Source organism: Lonchura striata, chromosome 29 (genome assembly GCF_046129695.1).
Source record: "Lonchura striata isolate bLonStr1 chromosome 29, bLonStr1.mat, whole genome shotgun sequence".
Classification (NCBI taxonomy): Eukaryota; Metazoa; Chordata; class Aves; order Passeriformes; family Estrildidae; genus Lonchura; species Lonchura striata.
Window position 1 is genome coordinate 2,236,129 of NC_134631.1, and position 25,954 is coordinate 2,262,082.

General features: G+C 49.5%; 1 protein-coding gene across 1 annotated transcript in view; it reads left to right on the plus strand.

The window, feature by feature from the left end:
• Positions 1–25,954, plus strand: part of LOC144247628 (uncharacterized) — a 643,963-nt gene that overhangs the window by 541,228 nt on the left and 76,781 nt on the right. Inside the window, 2 exon segments of the mRNA XM_077788936.1 lie at positions 8,506–8,763; positions 8,848–9,129. Of these exon segments, the coding sequence (XP_077645062.1) occupies positions 8,506–8,763; positions 8,848–9,129 (540 nt within the window).

Here is a 25,954-nt window from a genome sequence, read left to right on the forward strand (position 1 = left end):
TCTTGTCATCTCTTTGCCAATATAAGTTTGAGTCATTTAGTTTTCCACAAACTCCTGTTTTTTCTGCACACAGATAATCTGATCCCATCCCCTGGTGAAATGTTGTGTTCCTCATTTCATGGCTTGGTCGGCAGAAAGGTCAGGAGTTGGAGCTGTCTGGTTGGTTCTTATTCCGAGGACAGCTTTTAATCTAATGATGCCATTGAAATGATAAATTGGTTCTCTGTCTCCTGATATGAATTTGTGAGAAAAGCCAATCACTTGGTTTTTAAAATATTAGAAGTATAATAGTAATAAAATGGTTAAAAAAAAAGGAATACAATTAGACTAATAAAAATTTAGAGTTAGGACAATTGCAAGACAATAAAAACAAAGACTTACAGATGTCTGGATGCTCTCTTGGGCACTTAAACCACAACAAGCATACCTTGTGAATAAAGGAATCACCCCTAAAAAAATAAACTATTGCATATTCATATATCCTTCATGGTTATGCATACATTCTATTTCAAACAAGAAACTCTGTCTGTTGTATGTCAACTGTTTTTTTTAATCCCCACGGCATCCTCCAGAAATTAACAAGAAATTAACTTCTAGTAAGAAAACCATAAATTCCTCTTGTCTGGACAATTTATGTGTTCCTAGAGTGAATTTAGTTGTTCTCATTCCTTAAAGCTACATTTACCATACTGTTAAAATGTTAATACAGCACAACTAATCAATATAACATAATACATATAGTAACTGTCTGCACAGAGCCATATAACATGCATTTTCCACAAAATAATTTTGGTTCCCAGGGGCTGGTCCATGGTGTTGTAGGATTTGTTCTGGTGCCCCTTCATCTTTTTCCCATGTTTGGGCACTCCCTCAAACTGGGGCTGCATCAATTGATCATTTTTTTTCTTACTCCTGAACTTGTTATAGCAAAATCCCAGTGCTCTGATACACCCTGTACAGCACAGACAGTGACAGCAGATGTTGGAGTGGGCAGAGGGATGATCCCCCCCTTATTTTAGTGAAGTTTTCCCAACATTCTCCATTTGCTGTTTCCCTTTGCAGCTTCAGCCATTTCTGTTGCAGAGTCAGAGATCCTCAGCATGGGCTCTGCCTTCAGCTGTGCAAATTCCATCTGTGCAAGCAGGCAGAGCTTGGGGTGAGGGGCAGAGGGAATCAGCCAATTCCTGCCCCAGGCAAGAAGAGCCAGGTACATTGTCCCACTTTGCCCTGGCAGTGTTAATTTGCATTTCTAAAGTTCCTCCCGGGTGCCTGGAATGCAGCTTCTCTTCCACAGCAGCCTTCAGCAGCCTCAGTTGTGCCCCCCCCCACAACCTGCTTCTTTTTTTTCCCCCTTCAAATCATCTATTTATTGTTTATGAGTTAAAGGGTCACTTTTAAATCTCATCTAGTTTTGTAAATTTTGAAAAATTTCAATCATTTTGTTTTTAAAATTTTATAAGTATCATAATAATAAAATGGTTATAAAAATAATAATACAATTAGAGTAATACATTTTGGAGTTAGGACAATTACAAGACAATAAAAAGCAAAGAATTACAGACATCCCAAGAAAAGCATGACTTGTGAACAAAGGAATCACCCTTAAACCAATACACTTGTTGCATCTTCATACATCCTTCATGGTTATGCACACATTCTATTCTAAACAAGAAACTCTGTTGTATGTCAACTGTTCCCTTTAATCCCCTGGTGTCTTCAAGTCTGAGCAAGGCCTGAAGAAATTATTTTCTTCTGATAAGAAGCCATAAATTCCTCTCCTTTGGAAGATTTAGGTGTTCTTGGAAGGGAGCATCTCATTCCAAAAAAGAAAACTCCCCCCACATACATAATCTCTATTTTAACATTATGTTGTAACATAAAACTACACTTAATACGTACAGGAATTAATACAGCATAACTTTCTAACATTACATATATATTATTCATTGTAACATTTGCGAAAAGCCAATCTTAAATATGCATTTTTCACAATCCCACCTCTTAATCATTATAATTCATTTGGTTTGAGCAATATTTCTTATCCTCTTGCATTCTTTGGACTCTGTTGGTAATCAAATAAAACATGGGATTAAACAAAGAAGAAATATCAAAACACTTGTAACACATAAAAGGAAGAATCCTAATTTCTTCCAGCATCCCATTCTCAATACATTACCCCACTTCTTAGTTTTTAACATTATTTTCTCATTTTTGGACTGATACCTGGGTCATAATTTTTTTCTGATATCCTTTTTTTTTTCCAGGATGACATCCTCATTGCCATCTATTTTTAACAATCTGTACACCCCATTCTTTAGCCAATAAATAGCATAAAGCCAACATATTTTAACACACTGCAGGTGATGTTTGGCTTTGCAGACTCAATATTAATTCCAATGCCTGAGCAGCTTTGTTTATTATCTTCTCTATAACTGCTTGGAGTCATTTAATATGACTCAGGATATAATTTGGGGTTAATACAGAGCTAGACTGCTGTGCTTGTTTTACCTTTTGTTTACTAATTGTCTCTTTACAGAATCTTGGACTATATTTCTAAGATCAAATGTAAAACAAATCCATCTCTCTCCTTTTGGACATTCCATGCCCCAAGTATTACTACTTTTCCCTAAGTTCTTTGTAATGTGATAATTTTCCCCCTTTTTCCTGCAGGTACTTAATTTGGATGGGTTATAACAGTGGCTGTTGACATGGGGGTGTGTAACAAAAAGGAACTTTGGTTTCTTTTCATGTAACACTTTCTGTAGCATTTGTGACACGATCTTGCTGCTATCTCAGAAAGGAAAAGACAACAAATGAGAGACAGAAACAGGAATGACAGAGGTCTGGCTTGGCTTATACCCCCACCTCCCCTGCCTGTGGGGTTGCTGCCCACAGCAGGTACGTGTGATCTTCTCGCTGGTGAGTACAGTGCTCAATCCAGGCTTGCCCTCTGTTTCCCTTGTCACTCCTTTTTTACTCATTTCCAGGCAAATTGTTTTTGACACCTTTTAACTGTGGTTTCCCACCATTCCTCAGGTATCTCTCAGTTCACAGGCACTGATAATTCCCATCTACAAAACAGAGTTATTACTTCAGTTGGTTTGGGTTCTCTCTGTCTAGGGGATTGATTCAGTACTGATACCTCTTGCAACGAGAACATAGATTTTGTGAACTATAACACCAATTATTCCCATAATTTGAACATTCACTTGTAACCCAGCTAGTGTGTCCAGTATTGGGATGAATCAAATAAAGTATACAGCATAGCACTGATGGCAATTTCCTTTCTTCCCTGTACAAGTCACAGGCTAAGGCCAGACTATAAGAACTCTTTGACTCAAACACTCCCGATCCTCCTGTTTGAAGTGGCAGTGTTCCTCTGCCAAGGAGGTGTCGGAGGCGTCTCAGGGCTTATTCAGGCAGGGCTTAGAACCAGTGATGCAAGCTTTGCCTTATTTCTCAGTTAGGTGTTGTTCTTTGTACCTGCCTTGGATCATGTGGGTCTTCCCAAACCATTACCACCCAGTCCTGGTTGAAAGTCAGTTTGGTATCACCCAGTTTAGATGTGATAGTCCATTCCTCACGTTTCTTCACAAATTCTTTTATTTTCCTGTCATGAATTCACCCTCTTTTCCATGGTTGGGATTGCTGCTTCATTGGTATCTGGAAAGGACTTCTTAATAGCACAGTGTTAAAAGAAAAACAATACTGCATTAACTTTTACCATTAGTTTTCTTCAAAACTTTCTGGGTTTAACTACAAACTTTTTCTATAGCTGCTTCTTCTTCTTGTATCCAGCTGTGCTAATTCCTGCAGAGGCCAATTCTTCTTCCTGTGAGCTATAAGTAGTTAAAAAAAGACTAGCCCAAATTTAACACAAGATGTATCACATCTCTTGGGTTTTTGCTTTTTAGGCAACATCTAACTGTTTTAGTCTTACAGACTCATTCTTCAGAACAAAAACCTCCTTTCCTTAACAACAAAAATCAGAAGGAAAAAAAAGAAGTCTTGTTTAAAAAAATAAACCATATTGTGAGAGTCAGCTATCTCTGCTTTGATCTTATCTCTATTGGTGGTCCAGCTCTCCCTGTTTTTCACAGCTTTGGTTTTGACTCTGTCCTTCATCACTCCCCTCCCCTTGTTGTCACTCTGTCTAGCAGGAATGGGGGAGAATTTACAAATAGCGACGGTATGGGGACTTTGGGGTGTATTTCGCTCTCCCTCTCTCTCTCGCTTTCTCTTTTCCTTTCTCTCTCTTTCGCTTTCTTTTTCTCTCTTCATATTTCAACATCCACATTCCAACATCAGACCACTTTCTAACATTAGTCCTACATCCTCGAGAGGTGAGTCTGCCAAACACCTCTCCCTCCTTTTCCAACTTCCTTACAAATTTAATTACTTTTGTTTAATGTATTCTGCAGGCCTGTAATTCACGGCACCCTCCACCAAGGGCTACCAGCTACCCACAGCTGACAGTGCTAAAACTAAAGACTTATTTTGCTGTCACAATTTTCCATTCACAAGCTTGGAAGGGTTGTAGGAACAAGGTAAACCACAACTTACTTCCAAAGTGACCTTGCCTGCACTAAAAAATTTAAGGCAATCCTTGTTCATGCAATATGATTTGCAAAGAAGCCAAGGTTTGATTTGGGAAGGGCATCTGAGGACACAGAGCATGAGTTTTACCAATCTATAATTTGAAGAGGGAATAGACAAAATGTGGATACAGTGGGGGAGACAGCAAGTAAGGAATTTATCTCTGCAATACTCTCTTTTTGACTGCCAGGAAACACTCTCTAAAGAGATTCTTACGGTACAAACAATAATTGGATGGGAAGAGGCACTCCTGAATTTAAGCTTTGATGTCAAAGTAGGAAACTGCCCCTGAGCACTGCAGTGCTGGAGCACCCTGCCTGCAAACTCACCAGAGGCAAGCCACTGCTGCCACGCTGCAGGGCTGCCTGCAGCACAGAGGGAATCATGGCCAAGCCCTCCCTGCAGGCCTGGGTAATCCACACAAGGAATCACAATTGCTTCATAGCTCTCTAACTCATTCAAGAAATAGGAAAGTGTAGTAAACAGAGATCTCCCTCACCATCTTTTTCATATGTGTGTGTCACATACCCACTGTGATGCTGAAAGTAACAAATTAACAGTTTACAGTAGAAGATACTGAAATTTTTCTTCATCTAGCTTTGTAGGTTTCCTTTTTCTATATGTAGCCACCTCCCATTGTGGGAAAAAATGAGCCCTATTTTTTTACAAGTGTTTTGTATGCACAACTTGAATTGCTGTTCTAGATGCACTGCAAGTAGTTAGCACTTCCAGAAAAACTAACAAACAAAGAAAACAAAAAAACTAAGAAAGCAAAATACATTTGGGTACTTGAAAAAGGACTGGTTGGAAGGAAAAATGTTTCTCATTGACCTACCAAGCAGCTGGTGTTACCTTTAGTTTAACTTTACACACTGAGAACACTTGATTGAACAGCCTGCATTGACTCAAATTAATAGCAGGTTTTGCTATGTCACAGCTGTAAACTAGTTTTTCAATCCTAGAGTACAGTAAATTATGTATTTCAAGATAAAAATCACAATGCAAATTGGAAGAAATTTAGTACACAATTAATTTACCTCCAAAAGTCAGTTTACGACTTTCCTCTACCAGGATTGCAGAAGTTGCTGTAGCTTGAATACACACTGGCCAGCCTTGATTTACTGGATCCCACATCTTTGATAAATAAGCCACGGGTCTCTTTACTCCTCCCCACTCTGGAAACAAAACCCTATGAGCTACCCCCTTTTCTTCATTTACATACAGATGAAAGGGTTTTGCTAGTGCAGGTAAGCTTAAAGTTGATATTGGGGCTAGTTTTAACTTCATTTTTCTTAGTTTTTTGTTAGAGGGAATGCCGCGGGAGACAAGACTCATGATATCATGATCATCAAGTCTCAGTTTATTGTAACAGATTACACAGTTTATATATGTTCGTTAATTAGCTCATACCTATTGCAAAAGCCGAGCTCATGATTGGTTGCTATGTGACTTGTACTATTATCTTAAAAGTATCTTTATGATCGATACATGCCTGTCCAGCTGGCCTTGCAGTTAGAACAGCTTAGTACCCCTTTGTTCTTCTCTATCTACTTCTACATACCAAGCAGTTTCAATATCCTGCTTTCTGCACACCATCTACTCTTCAGGGCCATGCGAACTTTGCAGCAGTCACGTAGCCCTCCCTATTTGGATTAATTTTACAGTATCATGTCCCTTGTCGTTCAACCATTCCTCTGTCAGGCTCTCTTCAGTTTTTCATTATCCTTTTTGGTCCATTTTATATCATTTCCCTCTGTCAATTTTTTTATTCAAAAATTTTACTGCCTGTGTATATCCTTCAATCCACAATTTATAATATCCAAATAATCTGAGTAGCTTTCTGATTTCCCCCTTTGAAGGGGGAGGGGGAAGGGATAGAATCCCTGTGTTTCATTCTGGGTTGAGCTTCCAACTACCCTTCCTAATCAAGTGTCCAAGATATTTTACCTCTGATTCTACAAATTGCAGCTTCCCTTTTGATACCTTTAATCCTTTTTCCCCAAGAAAATTCAAAAGCTTTATAGTAGCCTCTCTAACTTCAGCTTCAGCTTTCCCAGAAAGTAAAAGATCATCAATGCATTAGATAACTTGTATTCCAGGGGGAGTGGGGAAAGTTTGTAGTATTGTTTCTAAAGCTTGTCCAAATAAGTTTGAGGATTCTGTAAACCCCTGTGGTAGTTTTGTCCATCTTAATTTCTGTTTTCTCCCAGTTAGTGGGTCCTTCCATTCAAAAGCAAAGATTACTTGCTCTCCTGGGCTAATGGGCAAGCCCAAAAGGCATCTTTAAGGTCCACTACACTAAACCACTGATGCTGGGGAGGAACTTTACTGAAAAGAGTATAAGGATTTGGTACCACTGGATAGCGGGTCTGAGTTCTTTTGTTAAACTCCCTTAAGGCTTGTACCAGTCTATAGCTCCCATCAGGCTTCTTTACTGGGAGTATTGGGGTATTATGGGGAGACATACAAGGTTCTAATGTCCCATCCTTTATTAGTCCTTCTATTACTGGCTTTAAACATTCCCGTCCTTCTAAAGATACAGGATACTGCCGTACACGTATGGGACAATTTTTTTTTCCTCAATTGTAATCTTTATGGGGTCAATATTTAATCTTCCCCTATTTCCCTCCCCAGCCCAAACTTCCTTGTTAATTCTTCTTCCATCCTCCTGGCCTAGTTTTAAAAGTCTAGCTGTCATCTTCCCATCTTTTGGATCAACCCCTATTCCTAATTTCACTTGTAAATCTCGTCCCAATAAATTGCTACCTGCCCCTGGGACCAAGAAAACATCCCTCATCCAAAATCTAGTTTCTCCCTCTATTGCCACATTTTTAATAATGGGTACTGTGAAACTCTCTCCTTTTGGTCCTGTTACTTTTACAGTATCTTTGCTTACACTATAACCTTTTGGAATATTTAACATAAAGGTTCTTTTTGCCCCTGTGTCTACCACAAATTCCAATTCTTCTTCTTGGGGACCCACTCTTAAAGTTATCTCAGCATTCCCCACCTGGACCCCACCTGTGCCCCCCCCTCGGCCCCATGGCCCCGCGAGGGGAATTTGGGGAGGTGGGAGTGGGGCAGCGCCAAGGCCGGGCCCCCCCGCGCTGTCCTGGCGGGAGCGGCTGCAGTGGGGACCGAGTGCGGGCGGGAGCGGCCGAGAGCCCAGCGCTGCCCCAGCCCGACCTGCCCCAGCTCCATCCCTGCCCCTGCGCTGGGATGCTGTGGGTGTGGGGGGAAGAGGGAGCCGGCAGTGGGTGCTGGGCCTGGGGGCAGGAGGAGAAGGGAAGGAGAAGCAGGCTTGAGGAACAGAATGGTCAAACGATGGATGTGGCAGGACAAGGTGGGTTTGTGCAGGAGAAGGAGGAATGGCAGGAGGAAGAGGAGTGTGAGGAAGAGCAGAGACACAAGAGGAGGAGGAGGAGCAGAAAGAGGAACCAGCAGAAGGTTCCACCCCTCCCTGTGTCTGCAGCCTCCCCCCAGCCCCAGGAGCGCTGCTCCCCCCACATGCAGCAGGTGACTATGGAGATGGAGCCACGATCTTCACGGGGTGAATCTTGGTGTTTCTGAGCTTCATCTGTGTCTTGAAGTTTGTGGGATTTTTGGGCTGGAACTTCGTGTTTTGGAGGTTCTTACAGACACAAGATTCCCAATGACTTCCTGAGATGAACTTGGGCAAGGAGGAACCTCCAGTCCAAGGTGCTCTTCTCTTGTTTTTCCCTCAAACCAGGATTTGTCATTTCCAGGGCGTGGCTGGATGGAGGAGGAGGAAAAGCCCCGGAGATGCTGTAGGAGGAGGAGCTGCAAACCCAGCCCAGGGAGCTGCGGGGAGGAAAGAGCCCCCCTGAGCCAGGAAGGCTGGCGGAGATCCAGGCGGAGCTCGGAGCTGGTGGAGAAGCCTCATGGCAGGGAGAAGCCCCACAAGTGCTTGGAATGTGGGAAGGGTTTCAGCTGGAGCTGCCACCTGATCCGGCACCAGAGGATCCACACTGGGGAGAGGCCCTACGAGTGTGGGGAGTGTGGGAAGAGTGTCAGAGACAGCTCGGACCTGGTCCGGCACATGGTGATCCACACTGGGGAACGGCCCTACGAGTGCTTGGAATGTGGGAAGAGCTTTGGGTGGAGCTCACACCTGCGAGCACACCAGCGCATCCACACTGGGGAGAGGCCCTACGAGTGTTGGGAGTGTGGGAAGAGGTTTCAGAGAAGCTCCCATCTCCTCCTACATGAGCGGATTCACACAGAGGAGAGGCCCTACCGCTGCCCCGACTGCGGGAAGGGCTTCAAGGAAAACTCCAGCCTCACCGTGCACCGGCGCATCCACACCGGGCAGAGGCCCTACGAGTGTGGGAAGTGTGGGAAGAGCTTCATAGACAGGTCTGGCCTGATCAAGCACCAGGTGGTCCACACTGGGGAACGGCCCTATGAGTGCTTGGAATGTGGGAAGAGCTTTGGGTGGAGCTCATACCTGCGAGCACACCAGCGCATCCACACTGGGGAAAGGCCCTACGAATGTCCCCAGTGTGGGAAGAGGTTTCACACCAGCTCTGATGTCCTCAGACATGAGCGGATTCACACAGAGGAGAGGCCCTACCGCTGCCCCGACTGTGGGAAGGGCTTCAAGGAAAACTCCAATCTCACTGTGCACCGGCGCATCCACACTGGGGAGAGGCCCTACAAGTGTGGGGAGTGTGGGAAGAGCTTTTCACAGATCTCAAACTTGACCCAACACCAACGGAGGCACCACTAAGGGAAGCCCTGTGAGTGCCATGAGTGAGGGAAGAGCTTGGAGTGAGGGAAGAGAGTGAGGGAAGAGCTTGGTGTGCTGCTGCAGCTCCATCCCCCATGGGAGGATCCGGGCTGGATGATCCCCAGTGACCCCCGTTGGGCAGAGCCCTGGTGTCCCCGTATGGGGAATAAAACAGAGAGTAAAGCAATGGAGCTGATAAAGGGGCCGAATATCTGAGGCCTGACTGAGCAGAAACTGTGGGAGACACAGACACAGTTTAAGTCTCCCTGGGCAAGAAGTGACCAGAAAAAATGGTGCGAGTGTTTGTGATAAGATAAATGTTCCCAGGTTACTGGATGTCACGAAGAATGTGTAACCAATGGGAAATTGTTACCAAAAACAGAGCTCTCTATAAGCACCATACAAGTAAATCCCTGTATAAACACCTGGTACATTCAATAAAATTGGCTTTGTTCTAAACTCGGATGTCCCCGTCTCTCCATGGTGGATAACCCTGTTGTGGGTGATCCCCGTTGGGTGGGGGAAGGTGCTGGAGGGATTTCTTTCCCTTCTCCTGGTGCTGCCGTGGTTTGGTTGGTAATAAATTCCCTCCCTGTGCCCAGGCCGGGTCTGTTGTCCCCGTGCCGGTGCTCGGGGCGGGATCTCTCCCGTTCCTTCTCTGCACTGCCGGGCCTCTCCTCAGCCAATGAGAGAACGCGGTGGAGAAGAGTCAGCCAATGAGAGCGAGCGGGGCTGATGACTCACCAGTTGCCGGGCAGACCCGCAGCAGGCAGTGTTCCCCACCTGGACCCGCCCTCCCTGCCCAGTGCCGGCCCCGCCGTGGGGTCCCCCCAAGTCCCTCCCCAGTGCCCCCATGAACTGGGCTGGGTTTAACTGGGAAGCTTTACTGGGAACACTGGGAGCAGGGGGCAGGGGTAGAGTGACAGCAGGGCTGGGGGGACACTCGACCCACCCAAAATCAGCGTGGGGATAGAGCTGGGAAGGTCCTGGCTCGGCCCGAGGCCACGGGGAGCGGCTGCGGCCGCCGGCGTCTCAGGAGCTCTGTGGGCAGAGAAAAGGGGGTGACACCGGGCTGGGGGCCCCAGGGGAGCACACACATTCTAGAGGAGGGGGGACACGACACACGGGACCCCTCAGACATTCTTGCGCAGGTAGAACCCGATCCCCAGTGCCAGGAAGACAGAACCCAACTCGGGTGTCTCCAGTTCCTGTCAGCATCTTGCTGCGGCAGCATCCAGCAGCATCTCTGGGTGGTCCGCAGGGGTCAGGATCTCCCAAAAACTCTCACAGACACCCTGGCCCCTCCCAGCACCCTCCAGGTCACTCCCAGCCCACTTAGGATCCCCTGAAACCTCCCTCTTGATCCCTTCCTGACCTCCCCTGGACCCACCAAAGCCCCTCCTGTCACTCACAGGATCCCACAGCCTCCTTACAGTCACCCCCACTGTCCCAGGACCCCCAAATCCTCTCCCAGTCTCTTCCCAATGCCCACCAGGACCCTCAGAACCCCATCCCACCCTCCCCAGTATCCTTCAAACCCCTTCTTAGCCCTTCCAAACCCCCAACCTCCTCTCCCAGTTGAAACCAGGCTCTCTCCAACTCCCTCCCAGGTGCTCCCAGCACATCCCAGTGGCTCTCGCAGCGCCCCCAGTTCCTCCCCCATACCCCAGTTCCGGCTCACAGGTTGTTCCAGGCTGATGTTGTTGGCAGGTGGAGGTGAGCCTGGCCCGGGTTGGGGTTTCCAGCAGCACCAGGAGCTGGTGGGTCCAGTCCCCGTTGGGGACCACGTTGGTGGCCACCACAGAGAGCTCCTGCTGGCCCTGGAACCACCTCAGCTGGATGGGAGCAGGCGGCCGGGGCCGGGCCAGGAGCTCGAGGGCAGCAGAGAGATGGACACGCTGGGGGGCACTGGGAGAGAGTGGGTGTAATAAATACAAAGGTCATTGTTCATCAAAATGAGTGTTAAAGGAGACAAGAATTTGAACTGAGTAGGGAATGCAACTAGCATAGAAGACTGTGTATCTAATTATATACAAGTTTAGTTTTAGGCCAAGGACAATCTGCAAGGAAGATGAGGAGCCTTCATTCCTGCGACCTCCAAAGGCAGAAAAAAAGACCCCCAGCGACCAATTGCACCCGTGCAGAGTGCATCGAGAGAAAATACGTCAACTGGGACGTATAAAAACAAAAAGGTCAAAGGGGGAAGGTGCTCCTTGGCAGAGCAGAGGGTCCCCGGCTGCCCTGCGCTGTTCTTTTGCTTAATACCGCTTGCTTAATAAATTCTTGTTAATTGATTTATCTATAATTAGTCTCCCCAGTTGAATTTGTCCATAACAAATTTGGTGCCGTGACTCGGATAAGGGCGACCGGGTGGGAATTCCTAATCAGGGAGGCGCCCCGTTGCCTCTGCAGCGGCCCTGGTGCAGGCTTTTCCTTCCCAGACCCTTACCGACGAACCCAAATTCGGTATTGAGCACAAGGGATACCGGTAACCCCGTAATCTTTGTGCACGAAGCCGGGTGAAGATGCAGGACAGCGTGAGTATAAAAGTGGGGATCCGCTGGGTTGGGCTGGGATCCCAGGACATAACGCGTGAGACGTCCTTGTAGGACGAGGCACGGGCAGAGCTCTGAGTAGTGCGGTTTGCAGAGCCCGCGAGGGGCTGGGCACCAACAGGGGCCGCGAGTGTGTGTGTGCCTGAAGGTGTCCTGGGAGATGGGACAGAGGAAAAGCAAGCCCTCTGCTTCCATGGGGACGGGGACCCCGGTAACGCTTCCCCAGATCCCCCCTGACAGTCCGTTAGGTCTAATGATAAAATCTTGGGATGAATATCCTTCAAGGAAAGGGAAAGATAGGGCAAAAATGATACATTATTGTATAAAAGAATGGGGAGGAAAACACATCTGTAGTGATAATTTATTTTGGCCAGTTTGGAAACTTCAAGGACTGGATTTGCCGGTCATTAAACATTTATGCAAACTCCAAAGAACCTTTTGATATGGAAGAGAGCAAGTATGCTGCTCTCTGGATAGTGGGGGAAACAAGAGCAAAACTTTTTGCCTGAGGCACCCAGGGAGGGAAAAAGAAAAATAAAAAGCCTGAGGAAGTTCCAACTGCACCCCCTCTACCATACATCCCTCCTCCTCCTCCAGCCCCACCAGCACCACCCGCAGTCTACCCCGATTTAGATCAAGGGGGAGATTTTGATAACCAAGAGGTAGAAATCCCAGAGCCGGTCCCTGAGGAAAATCACTGCATTACTCGTAGTCTAACAAGGGGGGAAAGAGAAAGGGAAGGGCAAGCCCTATATCCATGAAGAGAAGTAGCTTTGGGAATGATCCCTAACCCCAATGTTGGTCAGCACGGACAATCAACCCAAATTCTGGGACTAGGTTATGTGGAGGTACCTCTCAATTCAGGAGATGTGAGGGAACTCAAGAACATGTGAACAAATTCAGAATCCAGCTGAGGTGGCAGAGTACCTGAAAGAGAAATGCCATGATAAGTCTAAGGAGAAAAAGATCATTGCAGCAAGCTGGGCCCTGGCATGTGCTTATCACACCCTGCTAGATACTGTAGGGCAGCAGACAGAGGAAGGGGGGCAAGGAGATAAATCAGCAGCGATCCCAGTCACTCAGGCTGCAGCCAACAGCCCCGGCTGGAAGCCAGCAGCTAAACCAGACAGGGAGCCTAAGCCATCAGCTAAACCAGACAGTGAGCCTAAACCAGCAGCTAAACCAGACAGAGAGCCTAAGCCAGCAGCTAAACAAGACAGTGAGCCTAAACCAGCAGCTAAACCAGATTGTGAGCCTCAACCAGTGGTTTTTGCTATGAGCACAATGGGCCCGTGATGCCTCAGGCCATCAGGGCAGAGATGCCACCTACAAGTGGGCACGAGACCGAGGGGTGGATCTAACCATGGATAGTATTTCTCAGGTGATCCATGACTGTGAGACCTGTGCTGCCATCAAACAGGCCAAGCGGGTGAAGCCCCTGTGGTATGGTGGGCGGTGGTCCAAGTACAAGTATGGGGAGGCCTGGCAGATTGACCACATCACACTGCCCCAGACACGCCAAGGCAAGCGCTACGTGCTCACCATGGTAAAAGCCACCACTGGATGGTTGGAAAGCTACCCTGTGTCTCATGCTACAGCCCATAACACCATCCTGGGCCTTGAAAAGCAGGTCCTGTGGAGGCATGGTACCCCTGAGAGGATTGAGTCAGACCATGGGACTCATTTCAAGAACAGCCTTATCAACACCTGGGCTAGGGAACATGGCATTGAGTGGGTGTACCACATCCCAAACCATGCACCAGCTGCAGGCAAAGTGTAGAGGCACAATGGACTGTTAATAACCACCTTAAAAGGATTGGGTGGGGGATCTTTCAAAAACTGGGAGCAACATTTAGCAAAGGCCACCTGGTTAGTTAACAGCCGAGGTTCCACCAATTGAGCAGGTCCTGCCCAGTCTGAGCCCCTGAATATAGTAGATGGAGATAAAGTCCCAGTGGCACATGCCAGAGGTTTGTTATGGAAATCAGTGTGGATCAATTCTGTCTCGAGTACAGACAAACCCATTTGTGGGATTGTCTTTGCTCAGGGACCAGGTTGTACATGGTGGATAATGCAGAGAGATGGAGCAACACGATGTGTACCTCAGGGGGATCTGATTGTGGGGTGAGACTCAAATGCAAATATCACTGTTTGCTGGATGTTGCTGCCAGTGTCTGTACACAAAAACACACAGACATGAGACAGAAGGAAATGTGTGTCAAAGGTTTGAGCAAGTGAAACAGAAGGAAATGTGTAAGTGTCAAAGGTTTGAGTAAATGAAAGAAGTTTTTACTTGATGAAGTTTATACATGATGTTGAAGATATGGAGATAAGGGGTGGAATGTCCGAGGGTGATGTTATGGTGTTTGTATCCTCAATCGTGTGTTCTGTTTATGTTTGATATTATGTTCTGTGCTTTCAGAACTGACTCAGAAAGTGAAGGTTTGTTTTGCCTTGTTATCAGCCGGCTCACCTCCCCCCATGCTCTGCTGTCTAGAAGAGGCCAGTGCTGGCTGGCTTGCTTTGCTTTGCTTGCTGGCTTTTGCTTGCTTTGCTTTGCTTTTTTTGCTTGCTTTTGCCTTTGCTTTTTAAATTAGTTTAGCTGAGCAGTCCAATTCTTTCCCTGGACTGTTCCTTTTCCCTTTCCCTTTCCTGAATACCATCCAACCTGCTCTGGACTGGGACCTGGGAACCCCAAGGAGCACCGGGAGCCTGCGCTCTGTGATCTGCAGCAGCCATCCCCAGTGCCCAGAGCAATCCCCAGCGCCCAGACCCGGGTGACCACCCCCAGGAGAGACTTTCTGGATTTGTCATCTCTTCAGAGTGGTGAAAGAGTTTTGTTGTCATCTGTTGTTGTTCATTTTTTTAGTGCTGGGAAGGGTTTTGTTTGTTAAATAAACCGGTTCTTTTCCACTTCTCTCAGAGAAAATTCTTCCCAAATCAGGTGGGTGGGGAGGGGCCGTGGGGGTTTGTTTTCTGGGGGCTCCTTCCAGAGGTTTTTCTCCCAAATTTGCCCTAAACTAGGACAAATATTTTGCTGCCCATTTCGTGTCTGGAGAGAGTGAAAAAAAAAAACCCAACCTGTTCTAATAATATTTTGGTTCCAATTATTTTGTGTTAGTATTGAGCAGTTACTGGCTATGTTGTTTGAATTCATAGTGTCTTTTAGAGTGGAGGCCTGTATGTGTTTCTGGTCCCTAGGGTTTTTTGAGATCTTAATCCCTCTATGGTCCCTAGGTTTATTTTCTTATTCAGGAATAGCTCCGGTATTGTCCCTAATATGTAGTTTTTGTAGTAGAAGGGCACTGACCAGAATATCCATCGGGCTGGGCTTGGGTGTCATGGCTTTCAGGGGTCTATGAAGGTGCTGAAGTCTGTTCCAGGAATGCATGGCTCATAGTCATGGTTGTGCAGCCAGTTTGTTAGAGGGGAAGCAGGGGATGAGGCTTTTCAGCCTTTACTTTCCTTCTCCTCTGAATCTCTCAGCTCCCTATTAGAGAATGTTCCGTTTCCCCTGACTGTTAAAGAGACCATCTTTAATGTGTTTAATCTGGTAAGCTTTCTCTCTACAGTCTGCAGTCTCTCTAGAATGAGGGCTGAGATTTCTAGAGGGGCTGAAGAGACCCCTGACCCAGGAGTAGATCCAGGTGTGAGAAATCCTGAGTGGTGTGGGAAATGGGGGGCGCGGGAATTGGCACATAGACCATTTTCCCACATTCAAATAGATTTTACTGATTTGCCTGAAGTAGGAAGGTATAAACACTTATTGGTGATAATAAATCACTTGACTCACTTTGTAGAGGCATTCCCTACCTCTAGGGCAACTACACAAACAGTAGTAAAAATACTATTAGAAGAGATAATCCCCCGCTACACACTAGCAGAAGTAATAGACTCAGACAGAGGGCCACACTTTGCCTCCAAAATAATTAAAGAAGTAGTTACAGCTCTAGGAACAAAGTGGCAATATCATACTCCCTGACATCCACAAAGCTCAGGTAAAGTGGAAAGGGTAAATAGGAAAATTAAGAAACAACTAACTAAATTGATGTATAAAACACAATCATCCTGGGTAAAAATGTTTGCCTTTAGCCTTGTTAAATATAAGAACTCAGCCCAGAACCGATATTGGAATTTCTCCATTTGACATGCTTTATGGGATGCCTTATGACATGGATTCTCCTATAGATCACCCTGAAATAAGTAATCAACAAATTAACCAATCTGTCATGCAACTTGTGAAGGCTCGGGAAGGGCTTAGAAGAGCTGGGTTACTAGTGCAACAACCTCATTTAGACCTAGCAATCCATAATATAAATCCAGGTGATAAGGTGTCAATAAAAAACCTAGAAAGAAACCTCACTAACCCCAAACTGGGAAGCCCCCTGTGTTGTTTTACTCACTACAGAAACTGCAGTCAGAACTGCCGAGAAGGGGTGGACCCATGCGAGCCGAATAAAGGGAGCGATTCCTGCTGCTGCCCAAGAGCCCTGGAGAATAACCAGCCAGCCCGGGGACCTTAAGGTCACATTTGAATTGACTGAATGGACTCAGTAAGAATTGTACGAACCAGCTGGTAGAGTGAGATATTGGACTATGGATATCCTATAACTAATGATTTTAGAGTATATTGTACAAAGAAGGATTGTAATTGTTACCCTTTTGTATGCTATATTTGTAAAATTTGCCAGGAACGGTGGTGGGTCCATAGTTACAGAGGCACTCCTCCTAGGGGTATTTGTAAAGGTGTTATCAGTTAGAAATAGAACTGACAGAGTCAGTCCTAAGGATTGGAGAAGAGAACGGGACCCTACCAAGGGAATCCCAAGAGTGGTGGGAGGTGTTTACTAAGGGGGCTAGACCCGAAAATTGTTGTTTCCACTCCATTGAATCAATTCCCCTAATTGTTCAAATTATCAAAGGGAATTGCTGGAAAACTTTACCTGGGATTCAGTGTGACTCACCACAAGTGAAGGATAAAAGCTGGGAATCATTCAAAAAGAGGCAACAAAAGCAGAGTTTGGGTCCTCCTGAAGAATATCCTTGCTCCAAGAAGATGGTGCGCCTCGCGGCTCGGAGCAACCGAGTCGGCGAGCGAGGCAGAGGGATGAGAAGCGGTGGAGGAAAGAGCCCTCAAACTGGGACATTTCAAAGTATTTCAAGAACTGCCTCAAGGATACTGATCTCCCAAGGCTAAAGGTGAGCCAGGCAATAACATGTCAAAACAAACACTGGGAATGGGGAGATAATGATAATCAAACCCTGGGGCGGTTTGGACTCCACCCTTGCTGGCAAATCCTGTGCCTATTAGTTATATGTTGTACCTGGCCTGTACAAGGGGACTATGCACACCAGCCATTTAATTGGACTCTGACCAAAATAGACCAAGGGAAAGTTGTTAAGCATAATGCCACCACTGTAGCTCCCATTTTTTTGTTACTAACAAAGACTTGGTAAACTCTATGTGGGGATGGAGTAAACCTGAACTCCAGGCTACCTATTGGTGTCCTAGTTCCCATCCTGGGAGGAGATATTGTCATTATCCTGGGGAATATCTGTGTGGGTATTGGGGCTGTGAAACCATAGCAACTGCCTTGGCTGTCACCCATCCAGATAAATTTTTAAAGGTCTCATGGTACCCTGAGGGGTGCAAAACTCCGGGGTATGGCACTCAAGGAGAAAATCTGTATGAGGGGGATTGCAGGTCCCATAGTATTGTTGTTACTAAGTTTAACTTTCAGACCTTACATTTTTAATAAAATCATAGACATTGTAAAAGGAAGACTAGAGGCAGCTCATCTAACACTTATTAGAGATAGGTAGGAAACATTGCCCAGGGACTTAGAAGTAGATTAAACCCTGGTCTTAAGCTACCAAGAGTTAAAGTGTTTTAATGAACAAATTGGTAAAGAGAAAAAGGGGGTGTTGTAATAAATAAAAAGGTCTTTGTTCATCAAAACGAGCATTAAAGGAGATAAGAATTTGAAATGAGTAGGGAATGCAACTAGCATAGAAAACTGTGTAACTAATTATATAAGTTTAGTTTTAGGCCAAGGACAATCTGCAATGAAGATGAGGAGCCTTCATTCCTATGACCACCAAGGGCAGAACAAAAGACCCCCCAGGAACCAATTGCACTGGCACAGAGTGCATAGAGAGAAAATACGTCAACCGAAAAAGAAACGGATGATAAAACCAAAAAGGTCAAAGGGGGAAGGTGCTCCGTGGCAGAGCAGAGGCTTCCTGGCCACCCAGCGCTGTTCTTTTGCTTAATACCGCTTGCTTAATAAATTCTTGTTAATTGATTTATCTATAATTATCCTCCCCAATTGAATTTGTCCATAACACCCCTGGCCCAGCAGCAGGGGACAGGGGGCACGGCCTGTCCCCCTGGCCCAGCAGCAGCCCTGTGCCCTGCCCAAGGCGCTCCCAGCAGGGGCTGGGCCCCAGAGGCAGGGGCAGACCCCAGTCCCAGGGCAGCGTTTCTGCCCCGTCCCCTGTCCAGCCCAGCCTGCCCCGTGTGCACAGTGACCGCTGGCACGGGCTGCCCTGGACACTGTGACCTGCTGGGGACACTGAGAGCTGCCCCGCTGTGACACTGCCCTTGGGATTGCACAGGCACCAAACAAACCCCAGCCAGCACCGCCCCGTGTCATGTCCCAGGCACCGAAGAGCATCAGAGCTAGCCCCGCTCCTGGTGATGTCCCAGGCACCAGAGCACATCCCAGCCCTGATCCTGGTGATGTCCCAGGCACCAGGGCACATCCCAGCCCCGCTCCTGGTGATGTCCCAGGCACCAGAGCACATCCCAGCCCTGCTCCTGGTGATGTCCCAGGCACCAGGGCACATCCCAGCCCCGCTCCTGGTGATGTCCCAGGCACCAGAGCACATCCCAGCCCTGATCCTGGTGATGTCCCAGGCACCAGGGCACATCCCAGCCCCTCTCCTGTTGATGTCCCAGGCACCAGGACACATCCCAGCCCTGCTCCTGGGGATGTCCCAGGCCCTACGAGTATCCCAGGTGTGGAAAGAGCTCATCACATGGCTCAGCCTTGACCCCAAACCAGCAGAGGCACCACGAAGGGCAGCCCTGCAAGTGCCCCAGTGTGGGAAGAGCTCCGTGCGCTGCTCCAGCTCCATCCCCCACGGGAGGATCCGTGCTGGATGATCCCCAGTGAGCCCCGGTGGGCAGAGCCCTGGTGACCCGTGGTGCTGCTGATCCATGTTGGGAAGACACCTGGCTGTGGGGCTCCACATCCTCCTGGCTGCCTGTGGCCTGGATTTTCTTTTCATTTCTCTTTGCCCTTTCAAAACTCTTAAAAGCAGGTAAAAATAAAGATGTTGAGCTAAGACAAGGATGGGGACATGGGAGGGGTCTTGCAGGGGATGTGGAGGATGCTGGGTTTGAGGGACTTGAGGGTTCCTGGGAGGGACCTGGGGGTTGCTCAGGGCTTTGGGCACCCCAGGCTGAGCGGCTCCAGTTGCCCTGGGAGACCCTGGTGGAGGTTCTGGGCAGCTGGTCAAGGACCCCCTGCCCTGGAACTGTCCCCATGTGCCCCATCCCAACACCTCGTCCCCCTGCAGTGGCTGCCCCATTCCTTACTCCCCTTCCATACTCCCCTGGCCCCTGCCTGTTCCTGTGTCCCCCCTGTCCCGTTCCCATCCTGCTCCCATCCCAATCCAGACCTCATTCTTGATCCCTGCACCGTATTCCCTGTCCCTGTCCCCATTCCCATTCCCTGTCCCCATTCCCGGTGAGACATTAATTTTGAAGAATTAAGAATTTTAGGAAAGTTAAGATGATAGTTAAATTGGATGTTGCTGACTTAGCAGAAGTAGATAAATTGGCTTTGTTCATAGTTAACAGTAGCTGGATCTTAGATAAGATATCCAGGATCTATTAACTCATTGCTTGCCAGCTTTATGTTTGGGTAGCTGTGCTTATCATGAGAAACAGGATGTGATCAACAGATTTCAGGGACACAAAAACAGTTGCAGACTTCCCATACTTTAGGGATTCATTAAGCACAGGGAAACGGCAAGGATTCATTTGTCACGTGTGCATGGGAAAGGCAGAAAGGTCAGAACGAGGAAGACTTATTTTACTTCTTCATTTTGGAGAACCTTCCCCAAAATGGACCCCCGAGTCATTTCAGGGAACAGAACCACACATGCTTAATTGCCTTTTTGCCCATTAGCATATGAAGCGGAGCAGGGTAAGTGACAGGGATATGAATATGCATTCATATTTTGTGTATTCAAGACTTCTGTAAATAAAAAAGCTTTCTGATACCTGTGATTTTTGCAGTGTGCATTAGGGAATTATCCCACGTACTGCCCGGCTGTCTCAATAAACATACACTTTCTAACTTTAAACTCTTAGAGAGTTTTTGTCTGTCTCAGGTGGAGATCAATATTAGATTTATATTCATATTTTAGTAAATCATTGTCTTAAAGAAGTCCTAGTATGTCTATTAACATGTCTTTTCTTAATATTCTAGTAATTATTCTTGCATTGCTTCAAGATAAACTGGTATGATTCAAAGAATATCCACTGAGGTACACATAGAACATGGATTTATCATAAGCAAATTGCAGTTGCAAAGTTTTTTCACTGAAATTCTGCCACTTGTCATAATTTCAAAAGTTAAAAGTCAGGTATTAAAGTCAATAACAAAATTTCTAACAAAGGGAAAAAAGTATATGGTTTCCACTAGATAAAATATAAATACAGAAAATGTCTCCCAACCAAGTTCCTTGCCCTGATCAAAACATCTCCCAATCAAGTTCTTCACCCTGAACCTGGCTGGTAAAGAAAAATATTATCAGTAAACGTGTATGAAAGTTTGCATAAGTTAGTAGTATTCAAAATCCATGTTCTGTTCCTATTATTATTTCTTATACAAAGAAAAAAGGGGAAAGGGGTTGGATTGAGGGTAAACCCTCCTCCCCTCTGAGTCTGTTCTCATGTTTTACAATAAATCCTACAACAGTACAATACAGCTGCCTAAAATATGGACACTGGAAACCACAAACAGCATTACAAATTATCACCTGCCTCATGGACAGTTCATATAAGGACTTGATTTGTTTACAAATTATTTCTCATGTTTACAAACAGGTTTTCTGTTTACAGACTGTTTTCTGGGAATTCAGTTTTTCTCCAAGGGATCAAGTGCTGAAAGGTTGTTTTTTAAAATTGGGTTTTTCTCTAAGGGTTAAATGGGCTCAGGGTTAAATAGCTTTCTGCTCTTAGAGATAAGTTCAATTTGTAACCAAGAAGCATTATGCCTGTGGCCTGAGTTCTCCCCTAACAGTTCCTGGAGGGGAATGCTGCAGCTCCAGTGTAAATTAGATGCACGCTGTCCTCTGTCCCCATGTTTGCAAAGGGCCCTTGCAGATGGGTGACAGAGAACAATACACAGAATTTGATACAGAAAAGAAGGGTGAGGTGTTACCATGATGGACAGGGGGAACTCTGCTTGGGCGGGGACTGTGCCTCACCTGCTGCTGTCAGCGCTGCCCGGGCCCCAGGGCTCAGAGCAGCATTCCTGCCCTGGCCCACACGTTCCCGGTCTGTGTCCCACGACCGTGCTTATGATGGCCACCATGTGGGACGTGTCCCGAGGAGGCCGTGCCAGCTTCTGTGGAGGCCCCGTGCCCTTCCCACCGCGGCTGCGTCGGCAGCTGCGGGGGCTCCTGCTGCTCTGAGCCCGCAGAGCAGGGCAGCGTTTGCTGATGGGCTGAGCCCTTCCTAAAGATCCTGTTGGGCTGTCTGACACACCTGGGGCAAGGCATTCCTTCCACCCTGGGCCACTCTGGGGGGCTGGGGGTGGCCCCAGGGCAGGTGGCAGTGCATGCAAGGGCCCTTGGTGACACGGTGCAGCATGGTCACCGTGGAATGGAACGGGACAGGGGATCCAAGGGCCCTTGGTGACACAGTGCAGGATGGTCACCGTGGAATGGAACGGGACAGGGGATTCCAAGGGCCCTTGGTGACACGGTGCAGCATGGTCACCGTGGAATGGAACGGGACAGGGATTCCAAGGGCCCTTTGTGACACGCTCTGGCAGAGGTGTTGGCAGTGACAAGGCCACGCCAGAGTGCTCGGTGCACACGACGAGAGAGGACGGGAGAGAGCGGTGCTGTGAGGAGCCCTCGCACAGCCACTCGTTCCTTGCTGACCCGGAGCTTTCCTGAGGTATTACTCCTGCAGGTGAGCTCATGGCCAGACCAGAGCACTTGGTGACCCCTGGCCTTCCCGAGGCATCTCTTCTGCAGCTGCCCTCGAGGGCAGACCGTGGCATTTGCTTTGCACTGTCCTTGACAGGAGTCTCCTGTCCTTGTGGCTGGAGCCCCCAGGCCCAGAGTGCAGGACTTGCTGTCCTGTAGCCTTGCCAAGACTTCACTCTTGCAGGTGCCCTCAAGGCACGACTGCAGCACTTGCTGACTCGGACCTTTTCCTTTTCACCTTCTGCAAGTAGCCATGAATCCAGGCAGTGACGCAGAGCACAGACCTGCGAGTGTGCCCAAGCTGGCCTGGGGCAAGGAGGAGAAAGAAGGCCCTGGAGCTGCCCCAGCACAGCAGCCTGAAGAGGTGGAGCAGTTCCAGCCACTGCAGAAGGGTGAGTGGCAGAGCTGGGCCACAGGGCTGGTACCTGCAGCCAGCTTGGCCCCATCCCATCCCATCCCATCCCATCCCATCCCATCCCATCCCATCCCATCCCATCCCATCCCATCCCATCCCATCCCATCCCATCCCATCCCATCCCCTGGGGCCATGCCCATGGACAGGATGGAATAGGGGCCGGGCAGACACCCCACAGCCGTGCTCCGTGCCCTGGGCTGTCGCGGGGCTGTCCCTGCCTGGGCAGTGCAGGGCTGGGCTGTGTTCTCCAGCCTCTCCCGCAGCCCCTCAGCTCAGGCTGCGCTCGCTCTTTGCCAGGTGCAGCCGTGCAGCGCACACGAGAGCAGGAACGCACCCGTGGCCGCTTCCGCAGAACAGCGCAGGTACCTGCAGCCATCCCCACCTGGGCTGGGCCTGCTGGCACTGCTCAGCCCAGCACTGTGCTCGGAGCACTCCATGCAGCATCCCGGCCTTCTTGCCCTTCTGCTGCAGATGGTTTGCAAATTCATGAAGAGGATTCGGGAGGAAGAGAGCAGCGCCATGGGCACCGTGCTCAGGGCGTACTCTCCCATCTTCAAAACCAAGACCAGCGCTGCCCTGCTGGATATGCTTGTGGAGGAGGGTCCTTCCAGCCCAAAGCAAGTGAGCAGCCTGTGGCCTGGCTTTTCTCCTCCCAGCAATTGCTTGGCCTCCCAAGCCACACCTGCTGCTCCCTGGGAGCCTTTGAGGCCATGGCAGTGTGGTGGCAAGGGAAGCACTTCTCTGGGGCAGCCGGGCACATTCCTTCCTCCGGCAGCTTTCCAAGTCTCCCCTGCCTTCTCCAGGTGCCCGCCATGGTGAGGTTCATCCACCAGTGGCTCATGGCCAATGAGTTTCCTGAGTACAATCTGTACAGGCCCCTTCTGGATCTGACAGAGGCACAGCCCTCTGACGTGGTGATGGCTCTCCTGCGTGTGGCCCCATTGTGTGACAGGTACGGGGCCCACCTGCCCAGAGGGCTCAGGGCTCAGCAGCCCTTCCCCCTGTGCAGCCTGTCCCAGGGGTCTGACAAACAGAGAATTCCAGGGCCCTCTGGCTGCTCCCTTTGCCAGCCCTGACCCCTGCCAGCCCCCCAGCGTGCTGCCATGCTTCCCCCCTGCCCCTCAGGGGCCAGTCCCCACAGGGCTGGGCTGCCTGCATGCTGCCGGTGAGGGGCAGTGGGCAGAGGCAGGGCTGGCAGAGCAGCTCAGCTCCCTGCTGCTGCCCAGGCCACGCTGCTGTGTCCCAGACTCCTCTGAGACAGAGCTCTGACCCCACAGAGCTGCTCTGGCCATGTGGAAGAACATCATGTGCTCGCCCAGGACTGCAGAGCCGGCCATGCTCGTGCTCCTCGATGTGCTGGGGAGCTGGCCAGAGCACAGCACGTGCACCTCCGATGGGGACCACACGGCTGTCCTTGCCCTGGCTGTGAGTTTCTGCCTCTGCTGGCCCCAAGGCCACCTCTCCAGCAGCTCTCCATCCTCCCTCCCCCACGGCGTCTCCCTGCCTCAGGCGCTGGGCTGAAACCTGGCCTCGGGGCAGCTCCAGGGCCACCAGGCCCGGTGCTCCCCCTGCGTCTCTCCGGGCCTCTCCCTCCCGTGCTCGGGCCCTGCCACACGGACACCTCGGCACTGAGCGCTGTCTCGGGCTGCTCTGTCCTTTGCAGGCAACCGTGGTGATGTGGAAGATCCTCCAGCTGCCCTGTGTGCCACACGTAGTCACCGTGCATTTCCCCGGCCTCTTTGTGCATCTGCTCTTCCAAGTGCTCTTCAGCACTCTGGATATGCCAGAGGAGGTCGATACCTTCTGGAAGGGATGCCAGCAGCAACACGGCCTTGCCACCAGCCCCAGCAGGTGCTCCATGCCAGTCCTCCTGTCCCTGCCATGTGCCCAGGGCAGGGGCCAGTGCTCCCAGCGTGACCTGGGCTTTGCTCTGCGCACAGCTTTGCAGAGCAGACCCTCAAGGCCCTGCTCTGCCGACTGCACTATGAGGATGTGGTGGTGGCCGTGGAAGACAAGCGTGGCTGGGACACACTGCTCTGTGCTGACACCCACCACTGTGCTGTGGGCGTGCTGGCCAGGTGAGACCCCCTGCTCCCCAGCTGTCCCCGGCATGTGTGCCCTGTGCCCGAGGGGCCCCACACAGTCCCCGTGGCCGTGGGCCAGAAGGCCTTGTCACCAAGGGACGGCCAAGGAGGCTGCAAAAGGCTGGGAGAGGAGCGTGCCCAAGAGCAGCAACCTCCCAGAGGGCTCAGCTGCCCCTTGCAGGGTGGTGGAGAAAGGCCAGAGCTCTGTGAGGCAGTCCTGGGAGAGGTTTGCCCCCGCTGGCTCAGGGCTTTGGCTCCTGTTTCCTCCTGTCAGAGAAATGCACCGCGCATCCGAAGCCGCGTGTTCCAGGATTGCATTCCACCTGCTCGGGCTGCTCAGCAAGGACACGCCGTGCCGGGATTTGGCCGCCCTGGCGTTCCTGGTGGAGGTGAGCCTGAAGGCCGGCGCTGCCTCGCTGAGCTGCCTCCCGGCTCTCTGCCCTCTCTTGGCCGCAGTGCCTGGGACGGAGCCCGTGCCCTGTGCTGCTGCCTGGGCCCGGCCCTGGGCGGTTCTGGGCTCCCGCCGGCCGCTCCCCCGTCACCAGCCTGTGCCTTTCAGACCCTGGAGCGCCTGAACGTGAGTGAGTGCCGGGACAGCGTCCTGCAGTTCCTGTCCAAGCACCTGCAGAGCGAGTGCAGGGGGAGGCGTCGCTTGGCACTCTGAGGCCTCATGGCGCTCGGCACCACCAGTGTCTCGGTGAGAAGAGCGCAGGGGCTGAAGCCGTGCTGCCAGCGTGGGGCTGGGGAAGGCAGTCCCTGGGGCTTGGCTGGCCTTGGGGCACTGGGGCAGCTGCTGCCAGCTCTCCTGCCTCCTGCTGCAGCTGCCCCAGGGCTTTGGCACAGGCCTTGGGCCCCTGGGCCCTGTGGCAGCAGGATGGTGTTTCACACACTTGTGTTCCATGAGTAGATGGCCATAAGGATGTGGAGCCTGCATGAAAGGCTGGTGGAGCTCCTGCAGGAAGATGACAGCGCCATGCTCAGGATGACCACGGTTCTCCTCAGGGGTTTGTTCCTGTGCAATGGTGCCCCAATAACCAGCGCCCTCGCCCTGCAGCTGGCTGAGGCGCTCCTGCCACTCTTTGACAACGTAAGGCTCTGAGCCTCCAGCCACGGCCAGCGGGTGCTGCCCACACACTTTGTGCCCTGTGCACTCACAGGCTGTGCCCAGGTGGGCCTGAAGCAGCTGACGCTGAGGTCTTTCTTCCTTCCTTTTATACAGGAGGACAGCCAGGTGCAGTTGTGCTCCCTCTTTATCTTCCGGGAGATACTGGATTTTTTTCCGGAAGAGGAGAGAAAGGTCCTGAAGGCACACGTGCGCCAG